The 23,937-nt window shown below is 33.0% G+C and overlaps 1 protein-coding gene across 1 annotated transcript in view; it reads left to right on the top strand.

Annotated features, from left to right (window-relative positions):
• LRP1B (LDL receptor related protein 1B) overlaps positions 1-23,937 on the top strand; it is a 1,457,254-nt gene that overhangs the window by 1,202,625 nt on the left and 230,692 nt on the right. Inside the window, exons 48-55 of the mRNA XM_063085362.1 lie at positions 2,479-2,592; positions 2,836-2,985; positions 5,608-5,730; positions 7,526-7,645; positions 11,959-12,087; positions 15,097-15,219; positions 18,714-18,854; positions 20,039-20,226. Of these exons, the coding sequence (XP_062941432.1) occupies positions 2,479-2,592; positions 2,836-2,985; positions 5,608-5,730; positions 7,526-7,645; positions 11,959-12,087; positions 15,097-15,219; positions 18,714-18,854; positions 20,039-20,226 (1,088 nt within the window). The remainder of the gene's footprint in view (positions 1-2,478; positions 2,593-2,835; positions 2,986-5,607; positions 5,731-7,525; positions 7,646-11,958; positions 12,088-15,096; positions 15,220-18,713; positions 18,855-20,038; positions 20,227-23,937) is intronic.

Raw genomic sequence — 23,937 nt, 5'->3', positions numbered from 1 at the left:
GTTTCTCTCATCACAGGACTCTCCTTTCTTGCCTACTAATGCAGGCGACATTAATCCCCACAACCACCTTACCCGTAGTGCTTGCAAAATTGTGTAACCACTTTGTATGTCCAATTCTACTGTCACTCATCGCCCTATTTAACCCTCTGATGTTTCTCAAACTCTATACTAAGTCATGGAATCTGTGGAGACAGGATCTTGGATAAAACAATCTACTCCTATTTCCACATTCCACATGCTCTAATGGGCCAGCCTAGCCCTCCTCACCAGGATTCTTTAGTCCTATTGTTAATTGGAAAAGAGAAAAAAAAAATACATTCTGCAAATTTTATGCTGTCTATCCTGATCTCCTGACTTCCTCCTACCTAATATCTTTCCCACACCTTCCTTTTAAATATTATCTCCTAACCGCTCTACTCAACTTCAAAGTTAAAGTTTCTTTTCAGCAAGAGTTCCTTTTCTTATTTCTTATTTTCCCCCCAGAATTTAGTCCAAGACTCTCTTCTACTTGCCCCACATCTCCATTCTTCTCACAGGTTATTTCTTACTCCTGCTTCCACCGCAGAGCTTCCAGCACTATTTTTGAAACCCCATCACCTTGAAATTCCTGTATCTTCAGTTTTCTTAATGGTCAGAAATGCCATCCCCCATTTTCATAGAGCCATAATTTGACTCTTTACCCTCTCTGCCACCGCCACTCACGCTGATAGACTCCCTTGCCATCTACACAGAGGATTCTCTGTGGAAGTTTGGAGGGAGACGATAATGGTGGAATGGTTACAATTCCCCCATTGGGATCTCTCTGGCATCCTGAACTCTGACTTCAAGTACAAACTTCGAGTGCCTTATGAGATAAACCTTTATAGATTTGCCTAAGAATAATTCAACTATCTAAAATATTGTTTCACAGAGAAATGCATCCTATCATGTCTTCTAAATAAAGACATTATAAGAAGTCTTTTAGAACAAAGATAACAAGAGACTGCCGATAGCAAAATCAAAAACAAATGTAAATGATTGACATGATTACTTCTATGTTATATATTCCATTTACCACTGCCACTGAAAAAATTGAATATGAAACATAATAGAAATATAGAAGAGATTTTGATTTTTCAGACATAAAATAAAAAATCCTTTTCTTTTCTTTTTCTGTTTTGGAACCATGCCTTTATCTCTACTCATAATAGCATTATCTGTTTCACATGCTAAGACCTATTTTTAATGAAGAAAACAGTAAAGCAATTATAATTGCAAATTGTAAATAAAACATTTATTCTAATTGTCATTTAAATACAAATAAGTATGCAATTTCAAGATACAATTAAATATAATAAGAACAGTACATTATGAAATACGAATGACATATACACCCATGAGTAAAATTTGCATATTTTAAGAAGCATTTTAACCATTTATGATTGATATAATTTCTATTTATAATTAAATATGCTCTTTAAAATACCAACACTAGTAAAAGTGGCATAATCAAACAGCCTTTTAGGTTGTACATTAATGTAATCAACTTGTGAAAATTTGAATTTGGAATAAAAACCTCACCTAAGTTAATGTAACATACATAGCATGCATGCACCTGCTTACAACATATTGCTGGAAACCATTATGTGGTAATGAATGGGTAAGCAACCTAGAAAGGAATATATTATTAAGAATAAGCTATTCTGTATGAAGCGTATATAATGACAGTAGCATACTGAAACTGATTTTTATCTAAGCATACCTGGGGACTTGAAAAGCCATAATTTCATAATAGGGATAAGAAATGCCACATGTATATATTCCTTGGCATGAGGCATCCATATTTCCTATACCAAATGTTAATGATATGACCATGTAAAGGAGTATGACATAACATAGGTGACTTGCTAGCAGTGCTCAGCTGTTCCCTTGAGTAACAAAGCAAATGTAAATGCTCAGTGGTTTTCCCCCTCTCCATTTCTCTCTGTTTTTGTCTCTCTCTCTGTCTCTGTCTCTATCTCTGTCTCAGGGAATGCTCCACTTTTTCTTAGCAGCCAGATTGAGATTTCCCAGTAGGCATTTAATCAGGCATTTAATTAATGTCCTAATCTTCTACTGTTGAAGTTGGAAGAAAAGAGAATTTTCAGCAATGTTCATTTTTTGATTTAGTTTTGGCTCAGTGCTGGACTGGTATTACGACAGTAAACAAAGCACTGTCCCTGCTGTCATGGAGCTTACAGTTTAGTGGTGCTTCAAGTACATAAACAGCCAGTGGCAAAGCAGTATGATAAGTACCACGATCAATGGTAGAATTTTGTGCCAGGGGAAAAGGCATCCAATCCAAGATGGGGGTGGGAGCCAGAGGTCAAGTGAGACTTCCAGAATTATAAGAGCAAAACCAAACAAAATTATATGAATTAATTAAAATATTCAAAATGTAAGAACAAGGAGTCATTTTCTGTCTCACCTATCCATTTATTTCTTTATCTGTTTTTCTAGTTTCAACCTGTGCCACTGTTGAGTTCCGCTGTGCTGATGGGACTTGCATTCCAAGATCAGCACGATGCAACCAGAACATAGACTGCGCAGATGCTTCAGATGAAAAGAACTGCAGTAAGATATTCCTCTGCCTTTTGTTTGTTCATGCCTGGGCACCTTTGGCATTATATTGAACACTGTCCAACTTTTTACTGAACGTTATCCAGAATTGATGTGTAATTAACCCCTGTTGTGTAGGATAATTGTATATTTACTTCTTCAAATGAAGTTGACTTTTCTTGTCTCTATGACCTACACAGAAGGCTCATAATCTCTGCAAATGAGGCATTTTTCATTTTTCTGTTTACCTCCTTCTAGACAATACAGACTGCACACATTTCTATAAACTTGGAGTGAAAACCACAGGGTTCATAAAATGTAATTCTACCTCACTGTGTGTCCTGCCAACCTGGATATGTGATGGGTCTAACGACTGTGGAGACTATTCAGATGAAATAAAGTGCCCAGGTAATTCTAGGAAGAAAAATGGGCTTTGCCTTGAAGACTTAGAGGCTAGCTAGTTATATAGAATAAATTTGTTAATGCTCATTCTTAATATTCAATGATTGAGACTAAAATTTAAATGATGTAGATTAAAAACTAATTATCCTGTTCTAAACATGCCTCTTGATCTTTTTAAATGAGATTTAAAATGATACGCGAGAAATCTGTCCTAAATTTGGATCAATTTCCTTTTTCATGTTCAGTTCATCATTAATGCTTTAAAAATTGGTAATTAAGTCTTTAAAATGTGTAATTTATAAAGCTTCAAAGTAGTGTTACATACCTAGAAATAACTACTCATAGACTAAAAGGAGAGAGACTGTTTCTCACTACTGTTTTTGCTCAATGTTAGTTTGCAGCTGATGTTTTCGTGTTAAGCTGTTTGATGCAGTTTACTTAATTTTCTGGCATAGCAGTTTGAGTAATAGTTATTATCATTTTGGATCAAGGCCAGACAGGTCTTTTTATATCTAATTGTTAACTATCTTAACCTACATAAGTTCTGAAAAGTGTCGTAAGCTTTCTTAGAAGAATCCTTCCATGAAAAGGCCAAGACTTCCTTCCTACTTGAGGGCAATGAAATAAAAAAATAATTCAGAAAAGTATTAACTGCATATAAGTGAAAGTAGATATGCTGTATAAGACACTATTAAATTTGGTCTCATACTGCTGTATGCCTCTCCCCACCCTGCTGCTACACTCACTTTTTCCATGTTTAGTTCACATGCAATAATTTTTTGAAATATTTTAAGAAATTTTATTTATTGGTATTTTGCACATCAGTGTACATATACATGCACAATCTACTGTAAAATCTGATTTTTTTTTTCTTTTTTTTTTGTGACTGGTAAGAGGATCGCAACCCTCAGCACAGTGTGGTCTGCACCATGCTCAGCCAGTGAGTGCACCTGCCATCCCTATATAGGATCTGAACCCATGGCCTCGGCACTACCAGTGCTGCACTCTCCCAAGTGAGCCACAGGGCTGGCCCAAAAAACTGATATTCTTAATAGTTCATAATCTATCACTTAATTGGGCAATAGTAGATTCCGTTTATTTCTGCTCAACAATGTGTAACCTTCTATGATATCATTTTTGTTCCTTCTAGGTTTGAAAAGGCTAGTTGTATCCTCAGAGGAAGTGGAGAACATCTCTAGAGGCACTTGACTGTAGCTCACTGCAGATCTTTTACATTTAGACGAATTTTGGTTTACTGTATTTTTAATTATAGAAAATATTTTTAAAGAAATAGAGAAACATTGTTTAGACTCATGGAAACTGAGTGTCAAAATTTTTAATCTGATCTTCTTTTAGCAACAACTTTCTTTACCACATTGTGACTGCAGTTATATTTTAGAATTATTATGAAAGCAGCTATCCAATAAACCAATATTTTATTTCCATTTTTGTGTTTTTTATTTCTTTCTAGTACTAATAAATTATTTTAAAAGTTAACTTTTAACACTAATAGAGAATTGTGATTTTTATATTGGGTAAGAGGAAAAGGGATACTCATGAAGGTTTATGAGATGGGTGGACTGACAGGCAACAAGGCAGGAATGAGTCAATCTCAGTACTTCAGATTAGATCTAAGCAACATCTTGAGAAGAATTCAGACATAAAGCACACTCAAAACTTTTTGGGTTAATGGCAAATTCAGTCAAAAATGTATTTTTATCTTTAATTAGATCTACAAAGTTGATATTTAAAAAAATAAAATAAGAATAACTTTTATTTTAAATCAGACATAATGGACAATTATAGTGTGATTGACATATGCTCATGTACTCTAGGGTTTACTTTCTGATTGGCCATGGGCCAGTTATTCTAAAATTATTTACACCTGAAGGTACAAGGAGAGAGAAGACATTGAGTAAAAGGAAAAATGCAGTATTTTATATGTACTTTTGGAAATTATAATAATCATAATACTCCATTATTTTAAAAATACATAATTTACAAAATAAATAATTTTTACACATAGACATTTTTTATTTTCATATTTCTGCCAAGTGTAGTAATTTATAGATTCATTGTAACTTGTTTTTCTGTTTAAAAATAAAAAATAATTGTTTAAATTCTGTCAAAGCATACTCAAAATAAAGGGCAGTATGAACACTAAATCCATACTTTTTCAGCAAAGATCCACCAGTGTTTTAATTTTGGTATTTATTTTTTGTTATGAACATGGAATTAAAAATATTTTCTAACCAAATATGATTTTTTGTCATGAGACTCAGTCACTTTAGTTATCCTACTTTATTTTATTTTTATTAACTAAACTCCACACTATTGTGACTTATCCAGTATTTCTACAAGTGTCCTCTTTCTGATCCAAGACCCAGTCCTTGATTTGATTTGACCATCATGTCTCCCTGGCCTTCTCTAGTCTGTGACAGTTTCTTAATCTCTTCTTGGTTTTCATGACGTTGATATTCTTGAGGAGAACATCTCAACTATTTTTTTTTAAGTTTGCTTATAATTTATCTCTTCCAGTCAAGGAGTATTAATGTTTTATCTACCTCTATTACAGAAGCTCAAGATTAATTTAAATTATTTGACATTACATTCTGTATTTTGTCACAGTTCAAAACAAACACAAATGTGAAGAAAATTATTTTGGTTGTCCTAGTGGAAGATGCATTTTGAATACCTGGATATGCGATGGTCAGAAAGATTGTGAGGACGGACTTGATGAATTCCACTGTGGTGAGGCATTTTCTTTTGCTTTAGCTGTATAAACATATTATTATTTATATGCTGATATTCTCTTACCTAGAAATGTTATACAAAATATTGCTAATTGGATTTATCGTCAATTTTCATTTTTACTAAACAATAAGAATCATAAAAACCACAGTAAAACAGAAGAGTTTATAATAAAGAATAACAATTTCTCATCCCAACCTTTTTTTTTAACCCTTTCTGTGTTTGTTGAGTGTTTACCTTCGTCAATCTAAATGATACACCTTCATTTCCTGATTTATTAACTTTCAGTGTTATCTAATATATTTACTTTCTGCTATGAAAAATGAGGATTTGACACACACTACTTGTTATACTACCCCTACCTATTATTAACAGTTATATTATTATTCTAAAATGTTCTATTAATTACATGGCTAGCTTTAAATAACACAGTTAAATTTCTACTTCTTCAAATTCTTGTTCCTCACCCTCTACCTCCTAATTTCTGTGTTTGTACATTTCATTTCACATTGTCAAAGTAAGAAAGCATTTTAAAATTTATTTTATAAAATTTATAGATTTTGTGACTTGCAGGCCAAAGGAATTTCCTATAGGAAAACAAAGCATATATTCACAATTTTCCTTTAACACAAATAACGTATACTGTGGTGAACAGACAGAATAGAAAAAAGATTAAAAATGGATCTTCTGTGAAATGTCAAACTCTTCTAAAAGTAAATGTCATTGTGAAATGTGAAGGTGCATTTTGTTTGATTAAGATGTGATATATCTCCATAGTAGAGCTAGATTCTGAACGAGACTAACAGATTACTTCAAAAGTATGTTTGGTTGATGCAGATTTTCTGAACAAAATTTCTGATTTTATCTACTTTAAGTTTATTTCAGGCTTCAGTTTTCCAAATTTTGCACTATTTATAGGTCATCTAATTAAACATTTCAAATAAAAATGCAAAGTTTTAAAAATAGTTTATAGGATCAAAGCCAAAATTGTTATTTATGTATTGAACACTTCAATTTGGGAGGATGTTATTTTAGGGTGTTTCCTGGTGAAAAATATTCTGGATCATGGCAGAGGCTGGGGCTGGAAGAGAGCAATAACAAAATCGGCATTGGAAGGAAATGGATATGCTATTATTATAAACACACGATCTGTCAATAAAAATAGTAGCCACTACGCCAATGAATTTGGATATTTTTAGTCAGGTATAACAAACTCAAGTGTTTCCAAGAGAGTGAAACAAAAACATCCAGATGTTAGGTTTGTGTAGGTACCAAACTGTTGTCTTGTCATCCAGCTAAAACGTACTCAGTCACGTCACTTTTAAAAACAAATGTATTTGCTTTGGTAATGGTCAGTCCGCCATATTGTTGCCTTGCTTAGGATTTAATATTTTTCACTGTTAGCTCAAAAATAGATTAAAAATTAAAAAGAATGACTAGATAACATCTGGAACATTTATCTTATATCTGTGCACCATACATTTTTTTTTTAAATGACTAACAAATATACTTAGAGGAGAGTGGACAGCAGAATGACCATCTCAAGGGCAAACCCTTCAAGAATCATGGTAAAGGAACAAAAGCTGTGTAACTTGGAAGACAGAGGAAGTATGAAAGCTTTTGTCAAAATTTTAAAGAATTATCATAGAGAAAAGGATTATGACTTGTTTTATTGTAAGATGGTCGATTTTTAGCGAAGTCAAAAGAACTTTCTCCTCGTGAAACCTGTCCTAAGATGGTCTCAACTGATTTTTTTCTTTTGTATCTAAAACGAAAATTCTTGTTTGTTTTCTAGATTCTTCTTGCTCCTGGAACCAATTTGCTTGTTCTGCACAAAAATGTATTTCTAAACACTGGATTTGTGATGGAGAAGATGATTGTGGGGATGGATTAGATGAAAGTGATAGCATTTGTGGTGAGTTGTTGCTTTTGTGTTCTTAATTATGAAGTACTATTCATGAAGTACTAATTATGAAGTACTATTATTTTAGAGCACACACAAAACTTTGTTTTTTTAATTTATTAAACATAATGTTGTTTATACATACATTTTATGTAGCTGTTTTTATTATCTTTGTGTCAACCTACTATTTTACTAATTTATATACAGTTGTTAATCAATATTTAAGATTTTTCCTGAATATTGATATATGAATGTATTTTTTCATTTTGTTTATAGTTTTCAATGACTTCTTTGGAGTAAATCTCAATGACTGAGATTACTGGGTCAAATAAGCAAACAATTTTTTCATTACTCTCAATACGTATTGCAGTTTCCTTCGAAAATTAGTATACCAATTTATATTGCCACAATATTCACACATACTGTTTGTGTGTGAGAGTGTGTGTGTGTTATAGTGATCATTATTACTGAATTGTTTTAAATGAGAAGTAAAGGAAGGTGGCTATTGTATGTGAATTTAAAATGCACTTTAAAATTCAGCTTTATAGGATTAGAGGTAGTAGTATCAAATGTCTATATTTACCTACTATATGTCATCTACAAAGCCAGAGTAATTGCTTTCTAATAATCACAAACATTTAATAAATAGTTTAAATGTAGTTATTACCTGAATTTCCTAAGGATTAAAAGAGGGAGGCAAGCAAATTTCCATAAATTTTTTACAACTGGCTAGTAGTTTTACTAATTTATTTATATGTCTATTTATCCAATCTGTTTCTATATGTGTATTTGTATCTATACCTATATATTCTCTACTCATTGTATCACCCCTGTTTGGTAGCTGTTTATCACCCTCATTTTAAAGAGAGAAGAACCTGAGACATTGAATAAGGTACATGTATAGAGTTAAGTATACTCAGCATCTCTTCTAAATTTCAGGGGTTGTTGCCTGCTATTTAGGTCACTAGCATAGAGACAAAGGTAACATTTTATAGTACTCAAGCTAAATTGAAGTTCTCTGTAAATAATATAAAATTAGAGATACCCTCTGAAAGCAGGCAATTTATTTTCTTGTATTTAAGCCACCCCAAATCTATTTTTTATTTACACAACTGAAACAATTTAGTTATTGTTAAATATAAATATAGAAAAACCACTATTAAAAATCTGTGGAGGTGGGGGAAAAAAGTCAATTAGATGACTGGCCAGTCTCTTTATCTACTTTGTTTCTCTTTGTTATTAAAACTGTCTTTAATTTTAACAGAAAGAGTATCTATTTACAATGATATAAGTATGCTTCTAGTCTCTAAAATCATCTTTCTTTGGGCCTTTTGTTTGGCCCCCACTAAATGGTTCCAATGATAATTCTGTGCTTCCTGAATGGTCATAGTATGATAGAAGGGGCAAAGGCTCTAAAGTCATATGAGTTGAGTTCTGCCACATCAACTTTTCAAGCTCTGTGATCATGGGCAGTTTCATTATATTCGTTATTTCTTGGGTTCATTACCTGTTAGAGGGATAACTATTGTGATCATCTAACAGAACCAATATGCACTATATCCTTTAGTTTATTCTCATTTTTATTTTATTTCTCCTGCCTCCCTCCTTCTTTCAAAGTGTTATTGTCATGTCTGTATGTATCAGTGTCCTGACAATGCTTCTTAAAAAATGATTAAAAATGGTAATGGGCATGTTTACCTGCCATCAAAACACTGAGTCTATTTAGTTTAATTTGAGGCTCTATTTTATATACTAACTACCAAGCTGGTGGCACATTAAAAAAAATATTGTTTTAGACCAAACATCAGTCAGTGAACTGAACCTAATATTTTGGAATGGGAAAGGAACCTTACAAACAATTTATCTCAGTGGTTTCCAACCTTTAGTGTACAAAAGATCCTTCTCAGAAATCTGTTAACAATGTAGTTTCTCAGTCCCCACTTCCAAATACTTCAATATGGGATATAAACACACTCTTCATAAGCACATAGTGATTCTGACTTGAGATATTGAAGATCTTATTTTGAAAACCATAGTCTAGTCCACCTTCATTTCTTGAGGAATGGAAGAAAATGGAAACTCTTATAGATTAATGAATTTACCTGAAGACACTCAGCTAAAATTGATGACAGAGGTAGGACCAGAATTCAGGTTTCCCAAATACTAAATAAGATAGTGGCTCTTACCAATCAAATATTATTATCTGAGTAGGTGCACAAGATGGATCTAGTGGAACTCCATCAACTTGTCTTCCTTCTTCCTTTGGATTCTTTTGCCTTAGGAGGGCAATGTGACTCCAGATGGCAGTGGCAACTGTGGAATAAAGCTATGAGTTTTTTCTTTGGCCCATTTTCTTCCCAATTTAGTATGATGTTTTGGCATGTTCTTAACATAGGATCTGTTGAACACTACCAAGGGAGCCAGAAAATTAGCAGCAAAGAGCCTCATGCCATTCTTATAGCTGGAGATATCTTACTAATTATCTAGTCATACCCCTCATGGTAGAGATAGGGAAATTTAGACAGTAGTCTTCTCCAAGGTCATACAGAATTAGATCTCTCCACTGCCAAATCAGGGCTTTTTCTACTATATCTACCTTGAGAACAAATTGGAGTGACCATAAGGTAATAGACAAGGAGTTTAAATTTAACAAAACTTCTTTAGTAGAAGGAATAAAATTTTTTAAAAATCTCAAGCTAAATAATAAAAATATTACAGAAATTCAGATATTGAATTGAGAATGTAGTACTGAAAATGACTCTTTGTATTCTTATGGCAAGCTTGAAAAGACAGATAATAAAGAGAAATAATAGAAAAACAATTTCTGCAGGAAAAGAATTTTATTACATAAAGTGCTAAAGAAATAATAGCTGGCAAATAAATTCATTTTTAATGAATAAAAACATTTATGCAATAGATTACTTTGGTATTTCTTCCAGTAGTAGATAGCATTCAATTAAGGCACTGATCCTCAATTAAATGAGCAAATCTGAATTACCTGGGGGACTTTTCAATATCTACTTGCCATTCTGTCATAAAGGATAAGGTATACATAAGGGGCAGCCATGTTTATGTTGGAAAAGATACCCAGGGGATGTTATTTTGGCACCCCACTGCATCCCATATTGACAACATTGCATTGAAAAGCATTTTCTGCTCGTAACAACTCTATGGCTGAAAAGTAAGAATATAATGATAATCCAATTAGAGCACATCGGTTACTGCTTTAAATGGTTGGAAACAAATATCTTCCATCAATCTAGTGTCATATTTTCTTCCTGGAAAAATATTTTTAATAATTCTAAGAATATGGTTTTTATCATCTATTCTGGGAAGCTTTTGGTCATAAGAAAGTGAAATTAAAAAAAAAAAAGATTGAGGTACACGTTACTGATTCACTCAACAAGTATATAGCAAATAAACCCAGCATTCAATATATACAACTGTGCAAGGGGCTAAAGAAGCATGAGATAGGGTCATTTGACATGTGACTGTGCTATGCTCATGTAAGAAGAAAAGGGAAACCACCCTATGATTCTTTGAATTTACAGTCAAAGTCAACAAGCATTTTGTTGCTTTATACATTTGAAAAACATCATCAGGCAACTAAAGGGACATTGAAATGACAGAGCAGAGAAAATGTAGATTCTGTTTAGTAAGTGTGTAAAAGCAAAGTTAACATGCCTACACTTATTTTTTTCAGCCACACAGGATGAAGAGTAACAATAATGACATTAGTGGTTAAGAGAAAGTGCTTAGGAATCAGAAGGGTTCTGGACTCCCAACTTAATGTGTGGAACCATGTGCAATTGTGACTTTCTGCAAGCTGTTCAACATTGCTGAGCCTCAATTTCCTTTTCTTTGAAATGAGACTAATAATAGTCATACTGGATGGGGTTATTGCAAGGATTAATTGTGTAAATATACTAAGTGCTTGGCACATATTAAGCAAAATGAAATTGTTATTATTACTATTATTACTATTTTCCTTGTAGGTTCAGTCCTTTCAAAATGTTATCTCAGTTTATTCATGATTCTATCGCATTTCTACATTTTGCTATATTTTACAAGGAGAAAAGACATTATTTTCTACCACATAGCCTTAAGAAATATAACGCATACAATTAGTAAAGAATGCATTCTTATGCAAAAATGTGTAGATATCTATAGGGGAAGGATAATGTTTTATGATCTGAAGTAATTATAGTCTCTTCTTTGTAAGCAACGCTCTTGTTCCGCCCCTTCTCTCTATAGGAAATGTAAATGGTAGACATTTTCCAGCAGACACACAGTGGTCTGAATGGCATTTTTTCTTTGTGTTTCAGGTGCTGTGACCTGTGCAGCTGACATGTTCAGCTGCCAGGGCTCCCACGCCTGCGTGCCCCGGCACTGGCTGTGTGATGGTGAAAGGGACTGTCCAGATGGAAGCGATGAGCTTTCCACAGCAGGCTGCGGTATGAATGCTTGCTGGGGCTGGGTGTCAGGGAAAACTGCTGCAGCATCCATGGATGTTTGTTTTTGTAGTACTCACCACACCACATTTTCCTTCCTGTTCCTGATCCCTGACCCATAGGTAGCATTAGACTTCATCAGGTGGGATATTGTTATCATAGTAGTACAGCAACCCCTCTGACCAGTGTTCTGAGTGTTTCAAACATGCACGGTGGCCTTACCCATTTTAAAACCATTTTGATGAATACAGATTTATCATTTCACTTCTGAGATCACAGAACTACACTATGTGCATGTGAATGTGGTAGGTTTAGTATTTTCTTTTTACTGTTGCAGCCCCCAACCCCACCCCACTACCGTAAAGACTTTTAGATTGCCTGTTACAGATACTGTGTAAATGGCTTCTCTGATCCTAAGTAACTACTGATCAGGAGGTCAGTAAACACCTATTAGTCCTACAGATAGGGTATTAACCCTTAGGTCAGATAAAAATAGTATGGATATAGCTGAATGAAACTGAGGGATCAGAGGAACACCTTTGGAGGTCAGACAATTTACTAAGTTTCTGACTCTAGGTCCCCTTAGAATACTTTCAGAGAATTACTCAACAGTAAAAATTTAGATAAATTCCTTTGCATGATCAGGAGGATGAAGAAACGGGATATTTGAATGCTGATCCCAAGGTCACACAGGGGATCTTTTTAGCTGAGCAATTTATCAGAAATAGTGCTATGAACTCTGCTCATTAAAGTGAATTCTGCCAATCATCTCTCCAAGGACCTGTCTTCATGTCTTTAAAATATTATATTTGAAGCCATACTGTAAGTGTGTACATATGGGGGTGTGTATACATGAAAAGTAGTTAAAGTAAAAAAGAAAAAAGAAAATTTTGAGGCAGACCTATTTGTACAGAACTCATACTATTGTTGTAGAATAATTCACTTTGATCTTGAAACTGATATGTGTGTCTGTAAAGGTCAATGGGGCCACTGAGGGCTACATAATAAAGGATTATGCATCAGTTCCGGGATCCAGATGGTCCCAGTATGCTGTTGCTATTGTAGCAAGTGAACACTCTGGGAGGCATATTAACGCTTTTGGACCACATGGGTACTATTAAGGAAATTATGCTAAAATGTAGCAAATTGTACTCAAGTGACCTGAAAGCGTTAACGCCAAATGAGTCACTGTTGCTCTGTGTTTTAAAGACTAATTCATGTATTAGAATTGGCATAATTCATTTGAGTTATGCAAGCTGTCACACAGTTCAAAGTTAGAGGAGTTATTAGTGACTCTGAGTTTTACTTTGATTATAATAGGCTATTTTTAATGCTGCTCCTATGTGGCTTCCACACAGTTATTAAAAATAAATTTGTTGAAAATAAATTATACTTGATTAAATTCAAAGAACTTTTTTGTTTTACCTACACATTGTTCTGTGTTAGTAATTACTGAGATGAAAGCAGAGATATTATCCTTGGTTCGTGAAGTCAGGGACAATCTGGAGGCAGGGGACTGATAGGCATGTGAAGTAATACTATAGTACTTTAAGTGTTAAAATGATGTATGTAAGAGTTACTAGGTCATTGCACAAAAAAAAATATTACATGAAAAACTAGATGCCTCATGGAAGGGTTTTGGAAAAAGTGGTAACGTTTTCTGAGTCTTGAGGAACAAAGAGAAGACACAGGTTTCCATGGACAGGAAAGTGCTTATTAATTGGGGGGAGAGAATGGAAGACATCTAAAATTTTTGAAGTGCTCATTGTAAGTCAATTATTGCAATAGGTGCATTATTTATATTATTGAATCCCCACAATATTGCAGTGAAGTGTTTTGGAGGATCTGCCAAAATAATTATTATATGGATAAGAATTTAAAGAGCATCTAGGAATTCATTGAATAACTAAAACGAGCAGATACATTTCACAAACCTTATCTAGTCCTTATAAGAAATTTATCAGGTAGGTTTTATTATCCCCATTAAACGTATAAGGAAACAGATGCAGCAAGAAGGTAAATAGCTTCCTTGAAGATAACAAATGTAAGTGGCAGAGCCACTTTCTGCAAAGCCTTTCTCTTGCCAGTATTTGACAATAACATGCAGGAGATTCTTGACATTTGTGTTATCCCATCCTTGAGTCCTGCTGGTAGTATTTACCTTTTGAATATAAGGATCATTGAAAAAAATTAAATGATTCTTTCAAGCCTCTAATGATTCTATGCACATTGTATTAAAATTTATTTCCTCTGCACAAATTGCCTTCGTTTACACTTTTGCTCATGTTTTATTGCATATTTGTATCAACTGTTTTTCCCGCTGGTTAGGGCACTTGGTAGAGCATTATTTTCATGGATCAGTATTCCTAAATGATCAATATTTCACTTTATACATCAATATTCCTAATTTTGTGTGATGCTTAGGGCGAAGCTCATTGCATTGTAGATCATACCTTTATCTAATTCAATACCCCACTCTGAAGCCACCCAAAAGTTTTATTTTTTCTTAAAAGCAGTAACTTTCTCATTCCTCTTTAATTTCTTTTCACTTTTATCATGAACTTTAGCACTTGGTGGTCTTTTCAGGTTCATTCTTTACCAGGAAGCAACATTTTTACCACTTTATTAATATTGCTAGAGGCATGAGTAGAGAAAAAACCTACCCATATTATTATAATTGAGTGATTTTTTTCCTCACATATGAACTGTTGAATTCATTCTTCAGCAAAGTTACAAATCGCTACTAGGCCTGAAATTTCAGGGTCACTCTAGAACAGTTAAATTTATTAATACTAAAACTTTGAATTGTATGTATTAATATTTATGCATTCTTTTATATATATATGTATAAGATGATTTGATTTATTATGATATATGAAATATTTAAGCAAAGCTTTCTTTGTCTGAATTAGTATGAATTATTGGGTTAATTTTATGCATTCTCCATATTCCTAATACGGGTGAAGGTAAAATATGTGCTCATATAACTATTTTTTGTGATGTCTTTCTTAGCTCCCAATAACACATGTGACGAAAATGCTTTCATGTGCCATAATAAAGTATGCATTCCCAAGCAATTTGTTTGTGACCATGATGATGACTGTGGAGATGGCTCTGATGAGTCACTGCAGTGTGGTAAGTATATCTAAACTTTTCATGGAGGAGATAGTCAGGCTGAGTTGTAGTCTTTTCAAATGACCCAGGAAATATATAAATAAATAACAAAAACAAACACGTTTCTTAGTGTCACTAAAGACTGGTAAATTTGGTAATGCACAGACACACCATACATAACTTCCTTAAGCTCTAGCATAATTATATACTTATTTGGAAATCATGCCTACTTCTTATAGTGCATTCTTTACTTTTTTCTTTTTTTTTTTTCCCTTTGGTGATTGGCTGGGATGGTTGTCTTAACCCTTGACCTTGGTGTTATTAGCCCCATTCTCTACTGAGTGAGCTAACTGGCCAGCCCTTTTGTAGTGCATTTTTACCAGTGACTATATCAGAAAATGTTTATAAAAATGCTTTGGCTTGAAGTACTTTGAAATTTAAGTACAATATATGTCTGGCTTGTTTAATCTTATAGTGAGAAAAAAGAATACAGAATTATCAGAAAAACTGGATGTGTAACCTTTTCTTTCACCTTGTCTTTTTACACATCTACTAATTTGTTAAAATTTAATATTATGTTTACAAAATTTATCTTTCCATTACATATATATTTATATGACCATTATATATAATATAGAGACATACACACATGTAACTTTTGTGATTAAAACTCAGTATATTACAAATGCCCAGTTGAAGTTGAAATCTTATGGGAACCTAGTGTTTTTGTAAAATATTTAAATGAATATACCTGAATAAGTATATATAATGAAAAGTTGTGGACTTCATATATGCTCATGGAAAGCAGTAGATTTAGTGCCCTTTGTCCTCATTGTGTATGTCTATAGCCTTTGTCTTTGCTATCTGAAATCAGTATACATCAGTTTTTACAATCATTTCACAATTAAGTCATACAATCAATGTGATATTTTAAAGGCTACATTATAACTCAAGATGTAAATCTGAAGTGAAGTTATGTCTGATTGCTACACACTATATTTGGTTGATACGGAGATGAATGAGACAGAGGCCCCACTTGAAGAAATCATAGGCAAACCGGAAAGTCAGAGATACAATATATACATATAAGGCATACATTGTCTAATGGGAATAAGAATCACAATATATGGGATAAGAGCTGAGAAAATAATTTTTGAGGAAAGCACTAAGGAAGAGAAGCAGGTAATGTTAGTCAGAGGAAATCATACTTAGATGCTAGAGAGCATGGAGTGATGGTTAACAATCTGGACGCTGGAGCCAGACAGCCTGGGTTGAAATCCTGAATCTGCAGCTTACTAGCTGTATGACCTTGAAAAATTTACCCTACCTCCCTGTATTTGAGTGTCCTCTATGTATAACAACTGTGTTTAATTCTTAGGGCTGTTAAGGGAATTAATTGAGTTAATATTTGTGAAGTGCTTAGAGCAGTTCTGATGCATTGTAAATTCTATGTGTATGTTCAAAACCTGTAAATTGACATAGTTGAGAAACAGCAATTAGTCTTCTTTGAGGTAAGTTGAAGTTAAAAATTAAGTTGGAGCCTGAAATACAATGTTGGAGTATTTGTATTTATTTATTTTGCCTCTCAGAGGCAAGCACACATTTTGAAACAGAGGAATAGACATCACAGTCAAATTTATGTTTTAGAATCATCATTTCCAGCACAGTGGAAAAAATGCTGCCACAGTGGAGGGGAGGCATAAAGGGACAATAAACTATTTAGGAGGTTATTGCGATATTTCTGATGATTCATGATGTAGTTCTGAGCCAGGTGGGACTGGTAGAATGGATGGTGCTGAATGGGTCAGAGTTCATTTGCAGTTGAATTTGGAGGATAAAAGAGAATTTTTAGCTTGGATGGCTTGGTGGATGGTGTTGTTATTAATGAGCTCTGGAACACAGGAGATTAAGGCCTAGTTTTGCTGATGCAGGAGAGGAGAGATGTAATGAAGAATTTATCTTGGACCTTTTGAATATGAGGTTTAATCAGTCAATCAAACAAAGCTATATAGTGAGCATTTGAAAATTTAGTTCTAGAAACCAGAAGTACGATGAAGACAACTAATACTAGTTTGATGGTCATCAGCACAGAGGTGATATTCAAGCTATGAAAAAAAATGAGATCACCCAAATTAGAAGGGAAAAGAGGAAAATGATAGGCTGGAGTTAGGGCTTCCCCTGCAATATTCTATGGTAGAACAGGGAGAGAAAGAGGGGAACAATAAAAGCAAAGTTAGAAAGAAGCCCAGGAGAGTGGATCATGAATATTAAGCCAGGAAACTATATCCAGTGTGGTGTGATCAGCAGCATTGAGTGCTGCAGAACAGTGAAGGGGACAAGGGTCTGAGACACCTTTGAATCTGAGATTTGCACTTGGTCTTTATTATCTGTAAGAGGAATTTCAGAAGGTAGATGTTGCAAAATGAGATATGGATTCATCAAAGATGGACTGGTGGTAAGTAAGGGAAAGCAAGATTGAGCAGCACAGGGAAGAAAAGAAATGTGTTGTGAAGAGATGTGTAGGTAGATTTTTGTTGTTATTGGGCCGAGCAAGCCATGCATGTGTTTACTGACTGAGGAGAAGGGGCTGGTGAAGGAGGAGAGGGAAGGAAGAAATATTAGAGAATGGGGATATTTCAGAACTGTAGTATCTAGTTTTACCATCCCAATATGATAAGCACTTCAATTAAATACTCACTATTGAATTATTTTTTTATTGGAATTTTATTTTTTAAGCCATAAAAATCTTAACCCCTTCCTCCAAAAGCAGAGCATTTGACCAGATTTATCAGAAAGTTCTAACAGGAATAAGTTTTTATTGTTGAAAATTTAGGATAAAATACATTCTGAAACTTAATATTAAAAGTTAAATGAGTTTTACTTACAAACAGGCATAAAAACGAACATTATCTGTGATTTGAATAAAGCTTTTTAATGACTCTAAGAATCAATATATAGGATTATAATAATAGTTTTTGTGCTTAATGCTCCGTAAACTGACTTCTACATTTTTCTTGTTTTTAAAATTTCTTTATACTTAGAATGCTTCTTCCCAAACACAAACATGACATTACAGCTTCTGAGAATTACCATTTTAGCTCAAAATCAATTCATCCATATGTTCTGGTGCTATTCCTATCCAAGACTAGTCTTAAAAAAATTCTAATAGCTTTCGTTTTTGTTTTCCATCGTACAGGAAATATCTAGGATATAGATAATAGATGAACAGAGAAGATATATTCAACAGTGTTGCATTCTTGTTTCCTCACCTAGAAACAATAAAAGTGCCTCATTTCTAACTTTATTTTCTGGACCTTCGTCCTACTTCCAAACCACAAATGTCTCTTCTAACTATGACCACTATGCCACTGTCATAGAAAGAAATGAGAAGCATTTGCCATACGAGGCATGGTTAACCCACATGGTTACTTAGACATAGTGTGCACCAAAGGGATGAAATTTTAATGAATATTTATTATATCAATTAGTCAGAATGTTTGTTTCTTTCTTTCTAGGATACCGACAGTGCAGTGCAGGAGAATTTAGTTGTGCTGATGGGAGGTGTCTTTTAAACACTCAATGGCAATGCGATGGTGACTTTGACTGTCCTGACCATTCTGACGAAGCACCTTTAAACCCAAGGTGTAGAAGTGCAGGTACAGAAATATATAATACTGTGTTTGTTCCAAAGTTTTTTTTGTTTGTTTGTTTAAAGGCAAAACCGTGACTAGTTTTCTGTCTAGTATGCTATTATTCCATGAAAGGAAATGCAAATTGTTAAGCATGTGATGTTTCTAGTGATACCATGCAGGACTCTAGTAATCAACTGTGTTCAGGAGCTAGTTTTAGAAATTTAAGTCTGTGCCACAAATATGAAGATTTGAGACAATGATCCTGATGAATCCATTACCCTGTCCCCCAAACCCCCAAAACTCACTTTTAAAAAATATGTTATTTTATGTGAGAATAATTTTTTATATATGGGCCTATTGGAAAATTCAAACATAAAAAAATTTAAGATTTGCTGAGAAATAGCCTGTATTATTCATACTGAGGCAAAATGAAATAAATTGTGTATTATTTGAATGGGAATATATGTATGTATATATGTACATGTATTTATATTTATATTTAGAGAGAGAGAAAGAGAGAGGGAGAGAGAATGCCAAACCTGGTCTATTTATCACTTCACTATTCCAAAGACTGAATACAGAATCATATATTTTAGAATAAACTCACTTTTTTCTCATGTAGTTTACATGTTAGTAGGCTTTCTTTAAGCATGTATGATAGTGAGTAATGTTCAAGTCATCCAGTTATGAGTAGCTGCAAAACCTGAACTCCTTGCCATATAGCTATATTTGGAATGACTATTTTTCACCACCAATGTCCTTTTTATGCCTTGACTTAAAAATGTCAATGTTATACTTCCAGGAAGAAAAAGAATTTAAGAGTCCTACCTATCCTAGATTCTCAATTTTAGTGACATATACTTTCTCAGAGACCTATGGCTTGAGGGAAATGTCAAAGTATCATTATGCTTTTGAACTCATTCTTCCCAATAAAGATGAGACAGAAATGGTTCATTAATGCTTATTTTGATTGTTAATGTTCATGGTAAAGCTAGATTTTCAATAAGTGCTGAATGCAAAAGTACAGTTTACCCTTAGTTTTCCATACTTCATGTGTAAAATATTACACCAAATATAAAGTATTTTATATGTACCTATAGTTATAATTTTTTGATGGATGTTATCATATTTGTGAATGTTTTCATCAATTGTAGTATAAGACAATGGCATGCCTTTTATGTTCCACTTGTTTTATTTTCTTTTTCCAGAACAGTCATGCAACAGTTCATTTTTTATGTGCAAAAATGGCAGGTGCATTCCCAGTGGAGGTCTTTGCGACAATAAGGATGACTGTGGAGATGGTTCAGATGAGACAAACTGCCATATAAATGAATGTCTGAGTAAGAAAGTCAGTGGTTGTTCTCAAGATTGTCAGGATCTTCCAGTCAGTTACAAGGTAGGTACTCATCAAAAATAGCAAGTCATGTGATACATTAGAATTTAAGATAATGAAAGCTATTTAATCCAATAAAGCTATAAAAATTTATAGGCATCATAATATTGTTAAGAAAAACTATTTAAATGGAGAGCATCTACATAAGGAAACAACAATAATAATGTGGTATAAATGTTGTGAGGATACAGTTAAGAAGACCAAAATATCAAAATGTTTTTAATATATTCTGAACATAAAGAAAAAAATGAGCAAGGGAATAGCAGTGTTTAGGAAAGATATTCTTATGTTAATAACTGTATAAATAATTATGCAACTCTTAAGTTCCCATTTCATCCCTCATTGTTCCTTCTGTACATCTTTGAAATAGAATGTACTAATCATTAATTCATTACAACACTGGAAAATACAATAATTTTCATATAAACAAGAAGCAAGACCAGAAAACATGAATTATTAGGACTGAGTGTGGGTACATTAAAAATAAATCATTAGTTCATATCCTAATTGCTTTTTGTTAGTGTCATTTCACTGAAGAGGGTGATTCACTGACAAAATTGATTGACTGAAATTGCTTCTAAAAACATCTGATTCAAGTATGTTGAAATGGTGGATGTAAACTAACACAATACTAAAATGTGAAGTTGTACGTTAGGTTAAAATTGATTATGTAAGTATTGGAAAACCTCATTAAGAGCAATTCATTTGAAAATTAGTGTTTTTAACTGAGCAGTATCTCTGTATAAATCAGAAATAGGACATAGATCCTATAAAATGCAGAAGCACTCTAATGTCACTTAGGACTACAGGGATGAGATTTTGTTCTATGGAGTTCTGCACCAATCACCTGAAGTACTGTGCACGTTTATGGACATGGTACTTTGTCAAGAGGAGTCCTGACAAACGGTACTGTATCCAAATGGGATAAGGGATCTGGAGCATTTGGAACAAGTTTTACTTAGAGCAAAGATGCCTTGTTAACTGTATTCAAACATGTGAAGTACTAGAATATCTAGTATACCTAGTCTGAGTTGTTTCAAAGCTTGGCATTAAAAGTGTGGAGGCAGATTCAATATAAGGGAGACTTTTATAACATTAGAACTCTACTTTGGAATGAATTGCTTCACATATCACTACTAAAAGTGTTTCTGCATAGCTAGTGACCTTCTTTGCAGGATGCTAGAGTAAGAATTTGTGTACTGCAAAGATGCCGGGTCATTTTCTCTGTCAGGCTTAACATTTTATGACAAACCAGTTCTGCCTAATGATGAATTTAGCTAACCAACCAATTTGCTATTTTTTATCTCTGAATTTCTGGTATTATAACTAACTTAGCTGCATTGATAAGTATTTTACTTTATATAGATATAACCTAAGAACTACAGTAATCATTTCCCCTAGCAGAAAAATAGAGATTGAAAAAAAAAAATCAAGAAACCTGTATTTGTATATCTATAAGAGTCTTTTAGACCCAATATTGCATCAAGAAGTGGTTAAGCTTACAAAGCATACGTGCTCTCTTTCATAAACTCTGTATTATAGGCAGAAGCAAACAAAACAAATGAGCCTGAACAGTTCTTAATGAGATGAGTGTGCGTCAAATAATTAATTTTGGCAGTAAATATTTTAAAACCCAATGGAGTAGAAAAAAATATTATCAATGACTTATGTACAATCAGTTTAGAAATATTTCCTGAACACATCAGGGAATGTGTTGTAGAATTACTGCAAGTAACTAGTCAGAATTTTAAGTTATAGGCTTATAAATAATTCTTTAGTTATAATTATTGTAATAATTCTTTAGATGTATCATATATCATCATATACTTATGTGATAAAATTCAAAATATATCTGTTTATGTTTATTCTGTGTGTGTTTAATGTCAGTCATAACAATCTTGGTGGTAAAATGTAAAAATTATAGAATATCAGATGGACACCTTGTGCCATGACATCAGAAATGAGGTTTAATATTATTTAAAATGCATGAATATAAGAATTACTTAATGCATAGCAGTACTATATTTGGAAAACTGCTTTTGTTAGAAGATATTATCCAGAAAACCATGTTAAATCATACTGTTTTAATTACTCTGAAAGATTCCTCACCAAGAAATTCTTGTTTATTGATACCTTTAAAATACCAGTATTTTCATTTTGCCTTCTCTGAAGGGGCCATAGATTGAAGTGAGAATTCTATCTAAAATAGGCAAAAGTATTTAATCATTCGAAAAGTGTGCATATGGTACCTGACAGAACTGTTATGAATAATATTCTTAAATTTGTACACTGTGTCAAAAATAATAAAGTAAAACATCTATTGGTGGAAACTAGACCAATACAAAAGTTCAAGATCAGACCAGAATCATGAATAAAAGATTTAAGCAAAGGTTCAAGTCAAATATTTTACATATCATGTCGATATATATGTATGTATATATGTATATATAAAAATACACATACACATATGTACATACACATGCACAAATATATATATATATATATATATATATATATATATATGGGTCATATATATACAACAATTATTTGATAGGAAATTGAGTAAAAAGCCTATGTACAACATAATGCTTATACAGTTTTGAGAAAAAAAATAACCTATAGGTTTCTTTGTTCTATTAAACGGGGAAAATTATTCAGTAATCTATTTTTCTTTGCAATATTGGCAGAATATGACAGAAGTCATCCTCCAAATTCTGTAATAAAATAAAAATTGCTTACGAAAGCAAAATTTAGACGTTATGGAGTGTGAATAATTTGCACGTTCGCTGTAAAACAAATACGATGTATCCAACTATTCAAAAGGGAGTAATAACATTTAACTAAAGCAAGAATCTTATTTTGATGGGAAGAATAATTTGCCATGTAAAAATGAATGTACTTCTGGGAGAGAAAAAGTGATAATGTATACATTAGAAGTAAAATCATCAATATTTGTCAATTATCACTTAAAAACCTGTAAAGAAATTTTCCTGATGGAAATGGGAAAAGACTGGATAGCTGTGTTTCTTTCTGATAGCTATATGTTCCTATTAAAATTATTATTAATCAGGAAAATATGAAATAATTCTGAATAATGAGAAGAGTTAAGATAACATTGAATATATATAAATCTCACTTTAATAAAATGACTTTTTTGGTTGAAGATGAGAACATTATTTTCTATTAAACATCTGGCATCTTTTATCTTTGAAAATGCAAATGATTATTATTTTCTCTCATTCAATTTATGAAAATTAGTCTAGTAGAATTTCCTACAGAATTTCCTATAGCCTTTTGATCATTTGGTAGGAAAAAATGTTTTTGTTAAAATAAGGTTAATGGATTAGGGAGGAAATTATCTTATTAAAATCTTCTTTCAATTAACAGAATTTTAAAACTTACTGTAAGTCTTAAACCTTTTTTTACAGAATTGTGTAGTAACTTTAACCAATTTTACATTCAAAAAATTAATTTTCCATGAATGTGTTTTTATCCAAGGTATTTGATATAGTATTTCTATAAGCCTGACACTAGGCATTCAAAATGATTTTCAGAAATCCCATTAAAATTGAGATGTATTTTGGTTCTTTTTATAATACTATTTTAGAGGAATTCAACCCATTCTATAAAATTTCCTTTATTTGTCCTAAAGCACCTCTTGTTTCAACGCTGTGCTGGGTCTACCAATCAGACTTCTGGCTTCCTGACCACATG

The sequence above is a fragment of the Cynocephalus volans genome, chromosome 1, assembly GCF_027409185.1.
Source record: "Cynocephalus volans isolate mCynVol1 chromosome 1, mCynVol1.pri, whole genome shotgun sequence".
In the NCBI taxonomy this organism is placed as follows: Eukaryota; Metazoa; Chordata; class Mammalia; order Dermoptera; family Cynocephalidae; genus Cynocephalus; species Cynocephalus volans.
Note: the sequence above shows the minus strand (reverse complement) of the source record. Positions and strands in the feature narration are given on the sequence as shown.